General features: G+C 38.9%; 1 protein-coding gene across 3 annotated transcripts in view; it reads right to left on the bottom strand.

Moving 5' to 3' along the window:
* The window catches only part of LOC106065847 (sodium channel protein type 4 subunit alpha B-like), a 189,130-nt gene that overhangs the window by 70,105 nt on the left and 97,144 nt on the right, over positions 1-21,881 (bottom strand). For all 3 annotated transcript variants that reach the window (XR_008776829.1, XM_056022745.1, XM_056022746.1), the window contains exons 4-7: positions 6,816-6,877; positions 2,188-2,326; positions 818-1,012; positions 199-316 (exon numbers count right to left, since the gene is read on the bottom strand). Coding sequence is in view for 2 of the 3 variants with exons in the window: in XM_056022745.1 (XP_055878720.1) it covers positions 199-316; positions 818-1,012; positions 2,188-2,286 (412 nt within the window). In the remaining variant the exon portion in view is untranslated. The remainder of the gene's footprint in view (positions 1-198; positions 317-817; positions 1,013-2,187; positions 2,327-6,815; positions 6,878-21,881) is intronic.

Here is a 21,881-nt window from a genome sequence, read left to right as displayed (position 1 = left end):
TATGGCTGATATGTATGTATGTTTGCATTATATGTAGCCAGTGGAAGTTTTACACTTAGATAAATATCGAGATATTCCTTTTATTTGCTATAACTTTTCCAATATCAAAATTGTGTCTAGAATTTTTAAATGGTTTTTCTCTCCCTTTAATATGATTGGATGACTGTGCTCTGAGAATAGCACTAAAAAAAGGATATGGATGAACTAATATATAAATAGCCACTCGCCGGATGGGATTGAAGGGAGATAACAAAAATAGGGCATTGGTGGCACTAAACCGGAAGATGGCTTTGTCTTTGTTGAGCACCACGAATGTCTGGGGAGAAAATAAGTGTTATAATATAGTTCTATTTATATCTACTGAAATACAAAGAAGAAAACAAAATAGAATGACAAAATACTGAATATTTATGCATATTATCAGAATTATGTGACAGCACTCCGTACAAACATTTGCAAATGGTTCATTAACATTTTTATCTAGGGCATATATTGATATAAGACAGAATACTCAACAATCACAAAGTATTCAATCGAAACACACTTAATTTCGAAAAAAAAATAGCAAAAAATTGACTAGACAGTCATTCTGTGAGGCAGTCTGTGGTGCATTTTTATTGACCCAGTCTTTGACAAACTTGTATAATTCTGCCCTTCTCTCTTTCTCTCTCATTCTCTCTCTCTCTCATTCTCTCTCTTTCTTTCTCTCTCATTCTCTCTCTCTCTCTTTCTTTCTCTCTCATTCTCTCTCTCTTTCTCTCTTTCTGCAATAAAATAATATAGCACTCTTCTTGATAAAAGACAATAAAAAACCTACTTTCTGATTGTGATAGAATTCATCCAGGTCCTCCAGAGGTTTTCCGATGTACTCCTTCGGGTAGTCCTCAAGTGATGGTGGCAACTTTCTTCCTGCCTCCAATTTGGGGTTCGGTTTGAGGGCTTCCTCCTGATTGCTGGGGTCGTCAGAGTCAGAGTCGTCATCATCAGACTCTGGCTTGCACTTTTCTGCATGCTGGTAGAAGAGAAGGATGATGAAGTGATGTTTATGTAGAAGAGAAAGATGATGAAGTGATGTTTATCTAGAGGAGAAGGATGATGAAGTGATGTTTATGTAGAGGAGAAGGATGATGAAGTGATGTTTATGTAGAAGAGAAGGATGATGAATTGATGTTTATGTAGAGGAGAAGGATGATGAAGTGATGTTTATGTAGAAGAGAAGGATGATGAATTGATGTTTATGTAGAAGAGAAGGATGATGAAGTGATGTTTATGTAGAAGAGAAGGATGATGAAGTGATGTTTATGTAGAAGAGAAGGATGATGAAGTGATGTTTATATAGAAGAGAAGGATGATGAAGTGATGTTTATGTAGAAGAGAAGGATAATGAAGTGATGTTTAGGTAGAAGAGAAAGATGATGAAGTGATGTTTATGTTCAAAAGAAGGATGATGAAGTGATGTTTATGTAGAAGAGAAGGATGATGAAGTGATGTTTAGGTAGAAAAGAAGGACGATGAAGTGATGTTTAGGTTCCACGCACGCGCAGAACGAAATCTATCCAAGCCAATATTTAACTCTAGATCTATCTCTAACTCTAGATCTAATTCAAAGATGATAGATCTTTTTTATACTGTAACACATGAACATACAAAATAAAGTCCATTAATTTCATATTTTAATCAAATATATTTAGGTCTACAAGCAAATGTTTTTATTTTAAAAACTGAATTTAGGTCGATTAGCTATTTTGATAGCTCCATTCATATTATTTTTACATTCACGCATTCGCTTTACTTATAACATTATTATTTCATTTAATTGTTTCCAAAACCCTCTCAACCTATCAACAGTGATACGCAAACGCAAATTAAGACCCGCGGGCCTTATATGGCTAGTTATACATAATGTTATGTTTAGTATTGTTCACAATGAAGTTATGCAAGTTTCATTAATCTAGATATATTACGCATTCAACGGTTTAGTTGTCTACCAGCAGTTTGGTGCTAAAAGTCAACGATCGGTAATAACACACTGCCTCAATGCTACTTTCTTTCTTTACTCTATCTCCCTCCCTCTCTCTCTCTCTCTCTCTGCCGCTGTTTGTCTTACTCTTCACATTTCTCAGTCTGTCTCTCCTTATATCTTTCGTTTCTAACCATCGACGTATATACAACTATAAAACGACTTACTTTGGCAGCTTCTTCCTCAGCGATCCGTCTTTCGATTTTGAACAAGGACTCTCTTGTGAAAGGCCTGAATGGAGTCCATTCTACGTGTTCGGGGTCCATTCTGACCTCTCTCTAACCACGCCCCTCACCCATACGTGCCCTAAAGAGAAGAGAAAGATTGAGCACATAATAGAGAAACAATACATATACGTGTGAGTAAACATGTTTGTAAAAAGTTTGACATGTCTCTTTTATATAAATTATGGCTTTTATATAGCGCTACTATGCTTATAGCATGCTCAGAGCGCTTTGGTCCAATCTCCGTTGTGGACCAGTTGGGAGTGGGGGGTATCTAGAAGTAAACACAACTCTGCCCGAGTCGGGTGTCGAACCTCGAGCCAAGCCAAGCCAACTTCAAGCTCACTTAGCCTCTCGACCACGCTTCCCACCATGTTATGTTCCTTCAGAGTTGAAGATAATGTACTTCCTAGTCAGTACTAGACCAGACCTCCAGCAGGAGTCCCGCAGGACGACGGGGGATGTCAGCGGACAGAGTATGAACCGGGGACCACCGAGACGACCAAGCGACAGTCCAGCGCGAATACCACACGACCATGCAATTATGTATAGTTTTGTACTTATTATTATCTTAACATATGGAAACTCCTATAGTAAAGTAGACTACTAATTGGGACTACAAACTGACAACACTGCGTACGCTGTGAAGGTATACTATATTTATGCTTATTTCAAAGACTTTATGTTAAGTTTATTTTTAGTTTTTCTATTTTAAATACATTTCAGATTGCAGTAAATATTTTCAACGCTTACTGATATTTTAATCTAGATACCATTACATTTTACAATAAGAAACACAATTTACAAAAATGAAAAAAGATATATATAGGTTAGTGAATAGAGGGGGGGGGGGTTAAAAGGGAGGCAAAGCAGATGGTGAATATAAGTCATAGTATTTCTCTCCCTTTTTTTTTTCATTAAACCGAAACAGTATCATACTTGTACATATCTTGAGTCTAGTTCTGACAGAGTATATTTCGGTGTGACATGATTGTGAAATGAACTAGATAAAGAAAACATTAATGGTTAGAATCAAACAGCTCGGAATGTTGTGTGTCTAGAAATTGGTTTGATGATGATGATGCAACCAGTAGAAAAAAGGAAAACCATTCCTCAAGGTACACTGGAGAGGCAGGACGAAGACAGGGTCGTCCAAAGAAAAGGCTGGCTGGACAACATAAAAGAATGGACCGGCCTCTCTCTTGATATCCCGCCACGCACAGCTGCAGACCGGGAAAAGTGGAGGGACTTGGTTACGTGAACTGCCACAGCGCCACCTACGACGGAAGTCAAGGCACAGATGAGAGAGAGATCAGCAATTATTATGCGTCCTACAATAATTGATTGCTATGGTTTTTGTATGAATTTCTTTCGTTTTGGGGGCCTGGGGTTATTTTGTTTTAATAAGCTTTACACGAGAGATGAACAACAAAGTTAAACAAATAAAGTCGTAGACGAGTGATAAACAACAGAAGCAAAAACAAATAAAATACAAAGATCAACAAAGAGAATATAATTTCGCTGGTTCGCTGGGATAGTTATACTTTTGTTATTGGAGATTTTAACGATTAACTAACCAATGTCAAGGGCGCTAAAGTGAGGGTCAATCAAGTTCCCTGTTACCAACTAACTATAATAGATGCTAGACACTTAGTCTAGAGACGCACTTTGAAGTTTGAACGCGACATTTTCGTGACGACATAGACATTGGGTTAGAGATTATTGATGTAGACGTCAGTTACTGCTAGGCTCTTGAAGGGATAACATCGCTTTTTGTGACTGACTCGACTGTGGCCCATTCTGTATTAAAGTTCTTTATTCTATTTCACAATGAGTGAAATGAGTTACTGGACATTGGCTCTTTCCTTCTTTGTTTGTGACGGTTAGTGTCTTAGTAGTAGAACTCGCATCTGTAATACACTATACAAGATACTCAAGCATCTAGGATTGTTATCAAGGTACTGTGGAAATAAATCAAGTACAACTCACACATACCTCCGTTCAGGGCCGGTCTTAGGCCACTGCAACCAATGCGGCCGCAGTGGGCCCCGCGCGAATTCTAGGTGTATATTATTAAAATAAACCATTTTAACTTATTATTAAAGGGTTACTGGAGTTCTCCTGAAATTGTAAACTATACGAAAAAGTCATAAAATCTCCTGAAATTATTAAGATCTTCTGAAAACTGATGCAAATCTCTTTAAAACAATAAAAATTTGTCATTTCTGGGTGTCATTCAATATGGAAAACGCGAATCCTAATAGCAGTAAAAAAAAAAAACGGCATTGTCTGCTTTCATTTAATAAAAATGTAATAATAATGCGAATTTTAACTAAAAAGAAGTTCAAATTCTTAATTTACTTTAATAGTCGTTGGCATACAAATATAGATCTAAATATATCTCGACCTCTTAAAAACAACCAAAAGCGATATTTTGCTGTTCGATAGTAAATCTGTTGGCAGATATGAAATATTAATCAGCTTTTTGTTGAAAAACTACTATAGATGGCTCGGAAAATTAATTTGACAGTGATTTTGCACTTAGTAAAGTATGAATAAAATTTAAAGACGAAATTATTTTCTAATACAAAATCTTAATTTTCACTTATTATCCTTATCACAACCCAGAATAGGCCCCGCACTATCCGTTTCGCATAGGGCCCCGCAATCTGTAGGACCGGCCCTGCCTCCGTTAGAAAGAATTAAGCTCTAATTTTAACAATCTCAATGCATGGCTGTTGATCTTCGTATCAAATTTCTTATATACCGCTAGTTAGTGGCACATTTCTATTAAAAATTAGTTTCAAGTCATAGAGGCACATTTCTTATACCATGCGCTAGAAAAAAATTCGTACAAGTGCTCCTTCTTCCCTAGTGCCATTAGAGAGGTTGCCTGAATCAGCCAGGAAAACCAACGACTTAGCAGAGTTTAAGTCATTGATTAACATGCATGAAATAAGTAGGATGTAACCCTGAGTAGGGCGTATTTATCTTCTTTTTTGAAGTAACGTCTGTAATATGTAAGAAGATTGAAAGTCTAATACTCCCTACATATTAAAATTATTTTGTGCTATAAACGGAATATCTTATAATCTTTGGATTGTGCAGTGTTAAAAAGTGCCAAAAAATTATAATATACCTTATTAAAAAAATAACGAAGCTTCAAGTATTTTTTACTCCGGACACATGAAAACGCTAGCTATTTATAGCTTTTCCCGCCATGTATGAAAATCCCCGATAGGAAATTGTAAGCTTTAAAAATGTTATTTAGATTAGGATATTTCTTCAGACGATAATCTCGAAGCAAAAGATTTTTTGTGTTTAGGACAGAAAAGGTTGATGTGACAGTTTTAAGGACGGGACACTAGATGATTGCTGGTAAACAAGTTTTAGATAAAGGGGGGGGGGAAGACAGATTTGGCGCGTGAATAATACATATGGTTATTAATTATAGAATTGGTGTCTGCCTGGTCTTGTGGTATGTCTTTCCAACTGTCATCAGGATGATCCGAGTTCGAGTCCTCTAGCCGTCCTGCAAGATGTCACGCCTTCCCATTGTTTAACGCTTAGACAATGTTCTCAAAGCCGTGAAAAGGCTTGATAATATTTCTGATATTTTCACAGACTTATTTCTAAAGTATTTAATACAAAGCTATCTCAAACCCTTATACTAACGCTTGGAAGAAGAAAAAAAATCCGACCGTGGAAATCATAGGTCTTGATAATTCATAGTAATCATAAACAAAATGATATGTATCACCAGCATCACTCTCGTAGCTAAACATACACTTCTAGTCTCCCCTTTCGCCAGTATTGCTAATATAAATACAAGAGGCGCACTTTTTATACAATACACTATTTTGAATCAAGGATTGCGTAATAGCAAACCAATTTAATTACAATTTTTTAGTAAGTATTTAAGAAAAGTTAACCAGGCTATTCAGAAAACAATGTTCATATTGTTAGTTTAAGCCTTAAGTTAAGGCATTGTTTTAAAGGTCTTGTAAATAGATCTATAATCCTCTACACTTCATTGAACAATGAATTTCTATTTTAACGTCTGCATTTTAAGTTATTAGTAGGTGCCTTGACAAATAGTGTTTAGAAAAGAATATAGTAAAGAAAGGCTTAAAGAGTAAAAAAAAATGACCTAAATACTAAAGAAATGACCTAAATAGTACAGAAATAATAATCTAATTCTAAATGGAAGCATGCGCCATAAACTTTATTAAAATGTACCATTGTGTTATATCAAAATATATATATATAAAAGTTATATTAGGACGTTTTAAGTGAAGATCAAACTCTAGTTATGGAACATCATCATCAAAACATCATCAAAACATCATCGAAAAGTATTTCCCACCATCTTCTAGTTATTGTCATTATGAAAAACAATTTACTGATAAGCTTCTGGATTACACAGAAGAATTTCACAGTTGAGTAAATTACGTTGCAAGAAAAACGAAATTCAGAAAGGAGGGGGGGGGAGCGGGAGTTGAAGAAAAAAAAAAGGGGGGGGTGGCTAAATGTTAAATCAAATGAATGAATGACGTAATAAAAGTTCTTACGAGCGTCCAGTTGCACGACTGTGACCAGTTCTAACGACATCTATAGCAACAGACTCTCAGCTCTGTGGACAAGTCAAACAGAGAAAAATGGAATCAGTGAAATGGCAAACACATTGCAAGTGAAGTGAAACAGATTGTCATGACACTTGGCACAGAGTATATGTCGTGACATTCGACAAGCATGTATAGATACTGACATTATGAAAAAAAAAAAGTAGAGTTTTTTTTTGACAGCTAAGAACCAAGTATCTTTCACGACACTGGCAGAGGGGAAAAGTATGTTTCACGACACTGGCAGAGAGAGAGAGAGAGAAAGTATGTTTCACGACACTAGCAGAGAGAGAGAGAGAGAGAGAAAAAAAGTATGTTTCACGACACTGGCAGAGAGAGAGAGAGAGAAAGTATGTTTCACGACACTAGCAGAGAGAGAGAGAGAGAGAAAAAGTATGTTTCACGACACTAGCAGAGAGAGAGAGAGAGAGAGAAAAAAAGTATGTTTCACGACACTAGCAGAGAGAGAGAGAGAGAGAGAAAAAGTATGTTTCACGACACTAGCAGAGAGAGAGAGAAAAAGTATGTTTCACGACACTAGCAGAGAGAGAGAGAAAAAGTATGTTTCACGACACTAGCAGAGAGAGAGAGAGAGAGAGAGAGAAAGTATGTTTCACGACACTAGCAGAGAGAGAGAGAGAGAGAGAGAGAAAGTATGTTTCACGACACTAGCAGAGAGAGAGAGAGAGAGAGAGAGAAAGTATGTTTCACGACACTAGCAGAGAGAGAGAGAGAGAGAGAGAGAAAGTATGTTTCACGACACTAGCAGAGAGAGAGAGAGAGAGAGAGAAAAAGTATGTTTCACGACACTAGCAGAGAGAGAGAGAGAGAGAGAGAGAAAGTATGTTTCACGACACTAGCAGAGAGAGAGAGAGAGAGAAAGTATGTTTCACGACACTAGCAGAGAGAGAGAGAGAGAGAGAGAAAAAAAGTATGTTTCACGACACTAGCAGAGAGAGAGAGAGAGAGAGAAAAAGTATGTTTCACGACACTAGCAGAGAGAGAGAGAGAAAGTATGTTTCACGACACTAGCAGAGAGAGAGAGAGAGAGAGAGAAAAGTATGTTTCACGACACTAGCAGAGAGAGAGAGAGAGAGAGAGAGAGAAAGTATGTTTCACGACACTAGCAGAGAGAGAGAGAGAGAAAGTATGTTTCACGACACTAGCAGAGAGAGAGAGAGAGAGAAAAAAGTATGTTTCACGACACTAGCAGAGAGAGAGAGAGAGAGAGAGAAAAAAGTATGTTTCACGACACTAGCAGAGAGAGAGAGAGAGAGAGAAAAAGTATGTTTCACGACACTAGCAGAGAGAGAGAGAGAGAAAAAAGTATGTTTCACGACACTAGCAGAGAGAGAGAGAGAGAGAGAGAAAAAGTATGTTTCACGACACTAGCAGAGAGAGAGAGAGAGAGAGAAAAAGTATGTTTCACGACACTAGCAGAGAGAGAGAGAGAGAGAGAGAAAGTATGTTTCACGACACTAGCAGAGAGAGAGAGAGAGAGAGAGAAAGTATGTTTCACGACACTAGCAGAGAGAGAGAGAGAGAGAGAGAAAGTATGTTTCACGACACTAGCAGAGAGAGAGAGAGAGAGAAAGTATGTTTCACGACACTAGCAGAGAGAGAGAGAGAGAGAAAAAGTATGTTTCACGACACTAGCAGAGAGAGAGAGAGAGAAAAAAAGTATGTTTGACGACACTAGCAGAGAGAGAGAGAGAAAGTATGTTTCACGACACTAGCAGAGAGAGAGAGAGAGAGAAAAAGTATGTTTGACGACACTAGCAGAGAGAGAGAGAGAGAGAAAAAGTATGTTTCACGACACTAGCAGAGAGAGAGAGAGAGAAAAAGTATGTTTGACGACACTAGCAGAGAGAGAGAGAGAGAAAAAGTATGTTTCACGACACTAGCAGAGAGAGAGAGAAAAAGTATGTTTCACGACACTAGCAGAGAGAGAGAGAAAAAGTATGTTTGACGACACTAGCAGAGAGAGAGAGAGAGAGAGAGAGAAAGAGAGAGAGAGAGAGAGAGAAAGTAAGTTTCACGACACTATCAGAGAGAGAAACTATTTTGTTGACAAAAAGTATTTTAAGACACTTGTCAGTAAGTATGTTTCATAAACAAAGTAACTATCTTGGCACGATGGCTGCATGGTTGTGTGGTATGCGCTCTGGACTACCGTCTCGATGTTCCCGGGTTCGAACCCTGCCCGCTGCCATGCTTCGCAGTTCTGGTTGGGCTAGGGTGTCATAATCTTCAATTCTGAAGGAACATTCGAAACTTGCAAAACAGAAAAAAAAAAAAAAAAATTCTAGAAATTACAAACAAGTTTTACACACACACACAAATACATGAACAGTTAAATCACACACATACTTTATTTAACACCTGGCTCATTCCTTCAAGATTCACGTTCAGATCTAGTTCATTTGTTTGTTGTTTTACATGTTTCGGATGTTCCTTCAGAGTTGAAGATAGTTTACTGCAGGGTTTGAACCCTCGACCGCCGATAAATCCGAACGACAGTCCAGAGCGCAAACCGCACGAACAGGCAGCCATCATTATTGATTTAGACAAAAAAAAAGGCCAATCGTCCAAGCTGCAATGAAATCTAAACATGCCAATATGACCATGTCTGTTGTCAATTATCGCTGATTTCTTTATGAGCGCATTCTTTGTTACCTGCTAGAAAATCGTTTACATAATTTGGTTTTCAGCTTTTATCTTATTTTATACATTAACGACTCTGCTTCAAAGGAGAAGATAATTACGCGCACCCCTGTGTCAGTCTAGTCATGCATGTTAATCAATGACTTAAACTCTGCTAAGCCGTTGGTTTTTCCTGGCTGATTCAGGCAACCCATTCCATTCTCTAATAGCACTTGGTAAGAAGGAGTATTTGTGCGAATTATTTCGAGTTTTCTTTGCCAAATTAATCATTGTCGTTGACAACACATACATCGATAAAAAAATATTAACCAATTAGTTAATTAATTAGTCATATTTTTTTTTATCAGAAAATGTACTAAGCTAACTGAAGATAGGCCTTGTGTAGAGACGTCGGTATTCGCTAACAATTTAAACTAACAATAGACTAAAAAAGCTATTTTTATAAGTACTTGAATAGCTCAGTGGCAAACATGTCGGCCTGTCATCATGGAGGCCCGAGTTGAAATTCAGACTTGATCAACTTAAAAAAAAATGCTTTTGAGACCTTGGCAGGCCTTCAGCAGTACTGCCCTCTGACAGATACTGCACTCTGACAGGTACTGCCCTCTGACAGGTACTGCCCTCTGACAGGTACTGCCCTCTGACAGGTAACGAGGACCTCCTTAGGATATTTTAAGAATTCGAATGTGGCTTCGATGTTAGTTGTCGTCAGTATCCCCTCCGTTGATTTAACAATAGGATATATCGATATTTTAGATAACTTCCATGGTCACTTAATCTCTACGCTTGGGTATTCGTATTGCTTTTTTTCTCATTTCAGTTGTTCTTATATTATGGGATAGCGGTGTAACCATGTCGCAGACGGTTGCAGATTTATTTAGTTAATAAAGACTAAATCTGGTCGGTTAAAACTCACAGTCTTGTCAGTCAAAATAGGTCTAACCCAGTATAGTAGATAGTGGGTTTAATATTATTATAAAAAGTTTCATTCTCTGGCACTGCCAGTGTCCAGCTTCTTTAAAGGGAAACAAAATTCATTGTAGTTCCTCAACAGTGACCACGAGGAAGTTTTAGAGGTCACGTCAAAATGGAAGATTTTTTGAAAATCCTAACGCAAGCTGTACGGCTGGGATGGTAGGGTTCGAACCAGGTCCCGTCGAGACGACAGTCTAGAGAGCTTATTAAACGACCATCGTCTGAGTGGATCAAGCTCAATCTAACCTAGTTAAACATCTTACGAGTGGATTCTACATAGAATCTGAATTCTAGGTCATGCTCGTTGTCTTTCTTTACCGGAAACATTTTGGGGTCTCGTTTTGATAACTTCTTCAAGGTCAGCCTGATTTTTTAAAGTCAACATTGAAACACGTTTTGTACTCTTTTTTTTTTTTGGGGGGGGTGGGGGGGGATTAGGGTTATGTCATTTTAATTATTAGTTCACATGACCATATAGACCCCAGCTTCATCTTTCTCGCTCTCTTCGTCTTCCTCTCTCGTTCTCTCTCTCTCTCCATTCTCTCTTTTCACTCTTCCTCTCTCTCGTTCTCTCCGCCTCTTTTTCATTCTCTCTCTCACTCTCTCTTACACATCCTGTCTCACTCTCTCTCACTCTCTCTCTCTCTCTCTAACTCTCTTTTAAATATCCTGTCTCTCTCTCACCCTCTCTCACTCTTTCTCTTACTCTCTCTTACACATCCTGTCTCACCCTCTCTCACTCTCTCTCACTTTCTGTTACACATCCTGTCTCACCCTCTCTCACCCTCTTTCTCGCTGCTGTTTTCACCGGACTTGTTCATTTTCTGTTGTTCAATATTTGGTTAGTAATTATGAGTACTACACTTTACAGGCGACACTTTATCGGAGACTACTCGATCAGAGGCGTCCCACTCTATAGGCGACTCCTCTATCGGAGGCGTCCTACTCTATCATTCCAGCACATCTTCTCCGAGTATTGATTCTGCCAAGCAGTAAACAATAACTGGGTCAGTAACCACGTCATCCTCGCCTAGTGTGTCTTGGGCAGCGCTGATAATGTCCACTGCGCATGACAACACAATCTGTCAAGATGATTGGCCATTCCCTTGCGACCCCCTGCCTCCCGACCCCCCAGCTATTTCACGACCGTGACACCTTGTTGTACAAAAAGTAGATCTGGCTATCAGGTTGTTCCGTAGGAACGGGTAAAAATAATAATATCGAAAATAAAAATGTAAAATAATTCTGTCCAGTTTGACGAAAGGTTGAAAGAATAGGACAAATGCAACTTCCTTGTTTTGAAGAAAACTTTATAATTTTTTTGTTTTGTTTTTGTTTTATTTGAAGGAATTGAGCCGGAAGTAGGGGCAGACAACTGTTATAATTGGGACGACACTACTTGTAAGACTTGAATAAGTTTTACATACATGAATCAGTTGTATCTTATTTGAATGTCGTAACAATGGACTATGTGCGTATGTGCGTTTAACGACTTGGCAAGGGAGCGTTTGTTTTCGGTGGTGTAGACCAGTGATGCCCAAAATACGGCCCGAGGGCCAGATCCGGCCCGCGACGTGCTTCCATCCGGCCCGCCGAAACGTCGGCACAAATACAGAAATTCGTCTCCCCCCCCCCCCAAATGTTACCTATGTTAGGGCCGTTAACTTTTTCTAATGGATTACTAACAAGGCTTTAAACATTTGTGCGTTCATGAAATAGGATTATAGAATCTTTACTTTTTTGTAGACCATAATACCATTGCTAGCCAACATGTTTGTTTTTATAAAGAAAGTGTCTGTGTGGCTGTTTAAAAAGAAGAATAAAAACAACAAAATATAAACAAAACTTACGTCATTTTTTGAAGTATAAAAAGAAAATTCAATTATCCCAATAATTCAATGTGAGTACTAGATCCTCAGGTTTGAAATAAAATAGTTTCAGGTCAATTTCATTAAGTTTTTTGTATCTTTTACATCATGTGGCCCACGACACCAATGTTGGAAATTAAAATGGCCCGCAGATTGAATTAGGTTGGGCATCACTAGTGTAGACAAAGAGTGATGAAACCTCGGGCTGGTCTGTCATAATGAATGCGAGAGTTGAACGGGAGACGAATCAGAGACGCAGGACAGAACGGACGCGTTTTAAGCAGTTCGTTACATTTGGTTACAAACCTATATAACAACTCACTGACCCTCGGACTCGAAGACTAGCCTTATTATTATTATTATTATTATTATTATATATTAACTTACTGATCTTCGGACTCGAAGACTAGCCTTATTATTATTATTATTATTATTATTATATATGAACTTACTGATCCTCGGACTCGAAGACTAGCCTTATTATTATTATTATTATTATTATTATTATTATATATGAACTTACTGATCTTCGGACTCGAAGACTAGCCTTATTATTATTATTATTATTATTATTATTATATATGAACTTACTGATCCTCGGACTCGAAGACTAGCCTTATTATTATTATTATTATTATTATTATTATTATTATTATATATAAACTTACTGATCTTCGGACTCGAAGACTAGCCTTATTATTATTATTATATATGAACTTACTGATCTTCGGACTCGAAGACTAGCCTTATTATTATTATTATTATTATTATATATGAACTTACTGATCCTCGGACTCGAAGACTAGCCTTATTATTATTATTATTATTATATATGAACTTACTGATCCTCGGACTCGAAGACTAGCCTTATTATTTATTATTAGTATATATCAACTCACTGATCTTCGGACTCGAAGACTAGCCTTATTATTGTTATTATTATTATATATCAACTCACTGATCTTCGGACTCGAAGACTAGCCTTATTATTGTTATTATTATTATATATCAACTCACACTGTCTGGTACAAATTGTGCACCGCCTCTCTGACAGGCAACGAGAATCTTCTTACGAATGTTAAGGGCCTTAAATAGTCAATGGTTTTATATTTGTATATAGTATGCATTAGTAGCACATGAGTTTTTACACAGTTGCAGATCCACTAGCTGAAGTCTAAGTTGTATCACTAAATTGTTTCAGTAATAAGTTGTATCCGTTCAAGTTGTATTAGTAGACTGTTGAATATTAACAAGATAGTTATGCCAAGTTGTTGAATCGAAATGTATTGTTGGAGTTATACGTTTGAAGAAGTTACTAAAGAAGAAAAAAAATATATACGTTTCTTCATGTGTTTTTCCAGGGCTTGCTACCCTGCCTCACAGTGGCGCCCGGGTGGCAACGATCGTAAGAGGAAACGATTAGGCTAAAGGGTAGCAAAACAAGACTCCCGTGGGGGTGCCTAAGGGGATGCGACCCACCCGTCAGACAGGCCGGTGAGAGGGAGATCTTGTTCACTTTTGCTGGCCTAGAGTTCCAGTTTAAGAAAAAGAAGATGTGTTTTCAAGCTTTATATATATTTCCGTAACAGAGGCGCCCCACGGAAATGCTTTAAAGACCAGCTTAGGCGCCAACTTGCCTTAGCTGACATAGAAGAGATCACCTGGTTGCATGCGGCCTCAGAATGATACAGCTGGAGGTCACTCACAAAGACCGAGGGATACACATTTGAAATCAAAAGAAAATCCGATGCCGAGGACAGACGCAGACGGCGAAAAGAAAATCTAAATCAGTGGTTCCCAAACTTTTTTGTCTCGTAGACCCCTTGCCATGTTTTCTTGTTTTCGGTAGACCCCCTGCTCAACTTGCACATTTTTGCAAATTCATTAACATTTTTTAAACAAATTTCTAACTGTAGTGAGTTGAAGAGTGAAAAAGTAATTTAAAACTACACAACTTAGGATATTATGTTTAATATATGAATTTGTCGTTCTATGAAGTAGTCTTTCCAACATTAAGTATTATTTAATTAATTAATATGCCTTAAGTATCATTGTAAAAGGTTTCGCAAAGAGCAGTTTTTCGTGTATTTCTTGATCTTTCATGTGTGGCTCAAATGTTGAATCTGCTGAACTGTTTTCATTAACAGGAGATGAGTCAAAGGCGAGTAACTGGAGCCTAAACCAGTAAACTTCGAGCAGGAAGGGCTCATTAGCCTTGGCTTGCTACCCACCTAGCAGAAGGAAAACTGAATTCGAACCTCTGCTGCCTTGCTACTACACCCAAACATGGGAAAGGTCTCGTGGGTCAACCCTAAGGAAATATAAGGAGACAGTGACCATTAGCGCCATGTATTTCTGGGCCGTCCCCTCTTTCTCTTTCCTTGGGGGTTCCAGGTTAGGGCTTGCCTTGTTATGTTGGATGCAGGCTTGCGAAGGGTGTGAACTTTCCATCTCCAGCGTCTCTGAAGGATATCTACTTCAGTGGGCTGCTGCTTTGTTCTTTGCCACAGTTCCTCATTCAAGATCTTGTCTGGCCAGCGGATCATAAGAATTTTCATCAGGCAGGTATTGATGAATAGCTGGATTTTTTTCACGGTGGTGATGGTGGTTCTCCAGGTCTCCGCGATCTGGGAGCAGATGGGCAAGAAGTGGCGACAGTTAGAGAGATTCGCCCAGAACCGAGATGCCTGGAGGCAGCTGGTTGGTAACCTATGCCCAGAAGGGACTACAGGCATAGATGAGATGAGATGGTGACCATTAGATAGTTTGTAGCACACAGCGCTACACCTTGTCAGACCAAACTGTATTTATGTATTTTGCAAAGATTTACATAAGAAGCTTTTAATTTTATAACTCATGCCACTGAAGCGCCCTTGAACTGTATTGTTGCTTAAAGAAATTCTTTTAATAATAACAGATGTAGGTTTGTGCAAAACGGCTGGTAGAATCAATGTTTGACCTTTGCTGTTTTCTGTATTTTGCTATAAGAAAAGAAATCTTGTAAGACTCTCACAAACCATCATCTTCTCTATATGATGTTGAAGTATGATTTTGCGGGTCTATTTTGAACTTTGAGTGTTCGAAAGTTTTTAAAATCTTTATTTTGTCAGGGTAGCATTGTCTCATATGATCTTCCAGCGAACCTGGTTCATATCGTCATGAAAAAGTCACTTAGGCTAGTTCGACAAGGGAAGGAATGAATCAAAATTTTAAAATAACTGTACTGTCTACATTTCTTTTTTTTTTTTTTTTGTTGTTCTAAATATTAATTACATGTAGACCAAATTAAGCTATTTAAATAAGTATTGAAATTGATTACAACAATTTTTCATTTGAATAGCAGGATAAATATTTAAAGGATTAACGAAGGTACAAATCATATATTAGTGTATTGAATAATAACATTAGTGAAATATGAACATTAAATGTGCTTAAATGAAATCTATTATCGTAGACCCCCGTGGGCATCTCATGGACCCCCAATTTAGTTTTTTTTACTGTCGTGGACCCCTTGGAGGTCTTCGTAGACCCCCTGGGGGTCTATATAGACCACTTTGGGAATCACTGATCTAAATCGACCACCTCCGGAAAATGGTTATGCTTGCCCTGGATGTGGCAAAATATGTAGGTCACAGCTGGGACTGCGTAGCCACGGGAAATACTGCATTCCTCACTGATCTTCGGACTCGAAGACAAGCCTTATTATTATTATTATTATTATTATATATTTCCGGCAAGCGATTCTATTCGTGTCATTAATATAAAAAAGAAGAAAAGGTACGTAGCAAAGTATTAAAATAATAATAAATATTTCATCATCAATAAATATTGGCACTAAAGAAACAGAAATCATTAACCCTAACCCCTGACACATATATAGATAGATGGATAGATAAATAGATAGATAGATAGATAGATAGATAGATAGATAGATAGATAGATAGATAGAAAGATAGGAAGATAGAAAGACAGACAGACAGACAGTCAGACAGACAGACAGACAGACAGACAGTCAGACAGACAGACAGACAGACAGACAGACAGACAGACAGACAGACAGACAGATAGATAGATAGATAGATAGATAGATAGATTATATATTGATGGATTCATTGTCGAGAAAATCGTTTGACACTAGCAGCATCATATATCAACTGTTACAGTTGTTGACCCAACCCTAAAACGGAAGTAGTCTACTAGTCGCAATGCATTCGCGTCTCGGCATGACGTCACGTAAGTTTTCTTAGTTGTTTTAAAAATTTCAGTCTAAAAAAAAATCAAGGCTCTGTTAAAGGTCAAGGCTGTAGTGTTACTAGCATTCAATCGAAGGGTCAACAATTGTGGGGAAAGTTGAAAGGTTTATTGTTATACACCAATCAACCGATACATCAATAAGTGTGGACAAAGGTCAAGATTTGATTTGTTTTAAACTACTACAAGAACAGATCAATGTGAAATGACAAAGTTCAAGTTTTTTTTTTTTTTACACAACATTTAATCGATAAATTCAATAAGTTAAGGGGAAAAAAAATTAATGTTACACTGCATTAAACTGGTAGGTCAACAATGGAAGGAAAAGGTCAAGGTTAACATTCAATGTGAAATTGTTTGACGTCTGCACATGTCTGCACTCTGACATTTAAACAGAGAAATGCATGCGATGTGATACACAGAAAAAACTGTGCGTGCGTGTGTGGAATGTAGACAAACAGAAATTATTGAATGCTGTACTGTCGCCCCCTCTCCCTTTCTCTGAAGCTAAGTGTAAAAGGAAAAGTTACAACCAAATGAAGGGACTTGACTAAACGAATTTAAAGTTGGATGGTACTTATAATAACTGAACACTGCTGCCTACAAAAATAGAGTATCCCATTTATACCTTGATATCAATAGGGCAGATGATGTAAAGGTCATCTGTGTCAATGTCCATCGGTTAATGAGGGTGTCATGTCACAGCATGTGGCCAGCCGTTATAGAAGACTAAGGCTAAGACTGCTTTATTGATCCTTATGGGAATTTGTTGTGAATACAAGGACTCTTTTCTCATATACAGAGAACACAACAGAAACATACACATAAATAGAACAGACACAACATAAACAGTTCATTCAGCGACTATACACAGGGTTGTCTAAACTGCACACAGACTGTGACTTTTGCTCAGGCCTACTGTAACAAAACATCTAGGGCCAGCACAACGACTAACTGCCTCCACTTTCCCCAGGCATCCGTTAGCGTTGGGTGGACTCAGTGGCGTCCTAAACAATTATGAAACTCCAAATTTCCAGTCTTCACCGAGATTTAAACTCGAGACCTCGGATGCGAACACTGATCAAGTTCATAGATTAATGATGAAATGAATATTTTGAGTCGCCATGCACATCAGCGTTTACCTATTTTAAACAATAAATTTATTGCCCTTGAAGACCTCAAGATATAGGGGGAACAGGTTTCCTATACTGCCAGATAAACTTAAAAGTATTAGAGAGTTTCACGATACACTTAACAATGTCAAGGACGCTAAATTGAAAAAAATGGACCTCATTCACCAACCGTAAACAAACAACATTTAGCCACGTGGTACTCTAATCTCTTCTATATAATTTACGATCCCATGTTTAATTCATGATGGTTGTCACGTGACCGTTTGTTTCGTTGTTTTCTCAAATAAGATCACGTGACTAAAAGTTGTTTGTTTACGATTGGTGAATGAGGTCCACTGCCAACTGAATAAAAGTTAGAAAGGGAAGAGCTTAAAATACTTTGATTCTGCAGTGCTAATCATTGCACACCAATTCTCATTTAACTTTTTTAAAAACAGCATAGTTTATCAACACGTACTTTCATTTTGCACACCGCATGCACCAAAAAGATTGCTATTTTTAGTTTTTACGCCACGTATGAAAATCTCCGATTCAGATCTAACATTGCCCATAAATACTCTATATTATCATCTTGCCCATTCATTTATTTCGCTAGCTAAAACCAGGTAGTCGTCCACAGAGATCGAAAAGCAGTTAGACCTGGTTCAGCAGCCTGGATGGCTGCCTGGTCGTGTGGTTTGCACGCTGGACTGTCGTTTGGATTTATCGATGGTCCCGGGTTCAAACCCTGCCCGCTCCCATCCCCTGTCGTCCTGCGGGAGGTTTGGACTAGGAAGTAAACTACCTTCAACTCTGAAGGAACATCCGAAATATGTTAAAACAAGCAGCGATGGCTGAGAAAGATCATAGTGTTGTAAACCTGGTGGTGACACAGATGGGGGTAGTGCTGTGTGTTTCTAGCCTACCCAAATCGCCACAGTCCAGCGCAGGACGAGCGGTCAACCGTGACCAGCGACTGTACACACCAGTTCGGCAAGGGCCAGTGTCGTAAATATTACGCACGCAAGTCACGGCGAAAGTGATCAACTGGAGTGGTCAAGAAGGTTCGAGAAGGCCAGTAGAGACACTATATAAGAGAGTGTGTGTCAAAAAGACTTCACTTCACGTTACCTCGCAATGTGACCAGTACGAGGCGAGAACCAGCACGGTGTGTGAAGTCAGGCGGAGCAAGACTAGGTTTTTGTAAAGACAGTGTTAATGGTGGTCGAGGGGCCAAGTTCGCTTGAACTTGGCTACCTAGAAGGGGGCTCGAGGTTCGACACCCGACTCGGGCAGAGTTGTGTTTACTGAGCGCCTAAAGGCAGCACGGAAAACAAACTCCTAGATACCCCCTCCCCCCACTGGTCCACAAATGAGATTGGACCAAAAGCGCTCTCAGCATGCTATAAGCATAAAAGTAGCGCTATATAAAAAAGCTATAATAATAATGTTGTTGCCAATTGCGACGCATTTGAAATTAAACTGACTGATACTTTGGAGCCCTGAGTTGTGAGGTTCTTTCAAGTTCGTCGTGTCGTGGGGTGCAGTTTGAAGAGAGCCTGGATAGAAGGAGAGACGTAACAATAGGAATAACATACCGAGATCATGTCACCAAATAGAGAAATCCTTTCCCACACGGGCACATGCCTCCCCCCCCCCCACCCCTTGAGAGAAATGGTGGCCCAACGTGGTATGAAATTCGAGGGACACATTATAAGACAAGACGAAACACGTTTTACCAAAGTCACAAACACGTTTTACCAAAGTCACAAACGCGTTTTACCAAAGTCACAAACACGTTTTACCAAAGTCACAAACACGTTTTACCAAAGTCACAAACGCGTTTTACCAAAGTCACAAACGCGTTTTACCAAAGTCACAAACGCGTTTTACCAAAGTCACAAACACGTTTTACCAAAGTCAGAAATAACTCGGAATTTAAAAAAAAGAGGAAAGCAAAATCAAGAACGTCCGTGTCCAACATGAAAAGTAAAGTTCCCTCTTTCAGACCTTGTGGTCTATAGGGCAGATGATGTAAAGGTCATCTGTTTTTTGTGGCCTACGGTCTACGAGAGCTCATGTGGCCCGCACAACGACCAACCGCCTTTACTTTTCCCCCAAATAATGTCAGGTAGCCATTAGAGCTGGGTGGACTTACAGGCGCCCAAAAGATCCCAAAATTTAAAAATCCCAGTCCTCACCAGGATTCGAACCCGGGAGCCCCGGTTCAGAAGCCAAGCGCTTTACCACTCAGCCACCTCGCTTCCCACGTCTAACATGGGCGTAACACTTTTTAGAAGACCTAAACTCGGTGGGCACCAGCTTGGAAGAGGCTCTGGGCAACGCCTATGACCGATCGCTTTTTATAGAGAGCTGAAGCACTCTGCGCTGAGAGCCGCAGGAGGACCTCCGTCTAAATCTAGTAAAGTAAAGTAAAAAAAAAAAAAAAGTAAAGTTCCCCTTTCAGACCTTGCGATGTATAGGGCAGATGATGTTTAGGTCATCTGTTTCTTTGGCCAACGGTAAACGAGCAGGGTGTCATGTGGCCAGCACAACGACCAACCGTCTTTACTTTCCCCAACTAAAGTTAGGTTACCCATTATAATTGGGTGAACACGGGCGCCTTCAGAATCCCAAAATTCAAAATCCCAGTCCTCACTAAGATTCGAACCCAGGATCCCAGGTTCGGAAGCCAAGTGCTTAACCACTCAGCCAAATTAAGTAAGTCATTCATTTATCTTGTTGAAAGGGCGAGAAATTATCTGTTTAGAAAATACACATTTCTTCCTCCTTCGAGTTATTAAAAAAAAAAATCAAAACTTTATTGCACGCTCAAATTTTGTAGATGTACAAATGTTGCCCGGCGAACAATGAGAACAATGCTCGCCCCTCCGCCGTCCAGCAATTCCACTATCCCCCCCCCTCCCCACCACGTCCAGCTCCCTCTATTCAACGACTATTTTGTTAACACCCACATCGACCAATCGATTTCTGTCTAAAGCTCCAACAATTGAAGGGGAATTTCATCGTCACAAGATGATCTGTAACAATCCATTTGATTGGCGGAATCAGAAAAGTTGGTATATTTCTATTCAGAAACAGTTACCCACTAGATGTACACTTATTTAGTCATTTATTTTGGATCTACTTAGGTATATGAAATGTTTATAAAGACAATTTTTGTTTAAAAATAGAGACTATTTGGATGGGGTTGATAATATTTTAAGTGTATTTATGTCCGGCTTAAAGTCTGTAAGTAGCAATCGCAAATTTCGGAAATCTCCACGAGCACACATTGCGGTAGTTTCTTTTATTTGTGATGAGGTTCGTTACGGCAATAAATCAACGTGGTATCAAATAACAAGACGGGAAAGCAGCCAACAACTTCTGTAAAATGACCCATAATGCAGAGTATAATATTGGAAACTGTTTTTGTAATCAGAGCTCTCTTTCTTCAATGAATGATTTAAGTCCCTCGTTTGTGGATATTTCAATGAGCTGCTTCTGTATTAGATCTAGTATGTATTCGTGTGCGATTGGGATCTGAGTTTGTCCACGCGCAAAAAGGTTCAGCACACAGTCGGTAATACCCAAATGAAGAAAGCCTCAAATCTATGATTTGGCTCAACATAGAATTGTACATAATAGACAAGTAGGGGCCTACATTTTAATAAAACAGCAATGAAGGGCGAGTTGATTGTTATTAAAACTATTCGATCTAATAAACTGGCTTTAGGCCAAGAAGTTATTTTGATTGAATAAAATTTTCATCTTTCTGCGGACCCCCTACGATCGTCTAAAGCAGGGGTTCTCAGCCTGTGGGTCGCGACCCCCTTGGGAGTCGATTGACCATTTGCCAGGGGTCGCTTAAGACCATCGAAAAATATGGATTGTTATTGCCTACTCTTCTATTGCTGTATGTGTGTGTCAAGGGGGGGGGGGTCGCGGCAGAGTTTTGGGGGGGGGGGTGTTAAAAGGGGTCGCCGAGCTTAAAAGGTTGAGAACCGCTGGTCTAAAGGACTCTGGGTGCCGCGGACCACAGTTTGAGAACCACTGCCCTAAGGCACAAGAGCAGTTCATTGTATTGTATATAAACGTGCCATTCTCGAATCGTTTCCTGCAGTGACATTTTCTCTATAGGAGCC

Source organism: Biomphalaria glabrata, chromosome 3 (genome assembly GCF_947242115.1).
Source record: "Biomphalaria glabrata chromosome 3, xgBioGlab47.1, whole genome shotgun sequence".
Lineage (NCBI taxonomy): Eukaryota > Metazoa > Mollusca > Gastropoda > Planorbidae > Biomphalaria > Biomphalaria glabrata.
The sequence above is the reverse complement of the archived record's forward strand: the minus strand, read 5'-3'. Positions and strand labels throughout refer to the sequence as shown.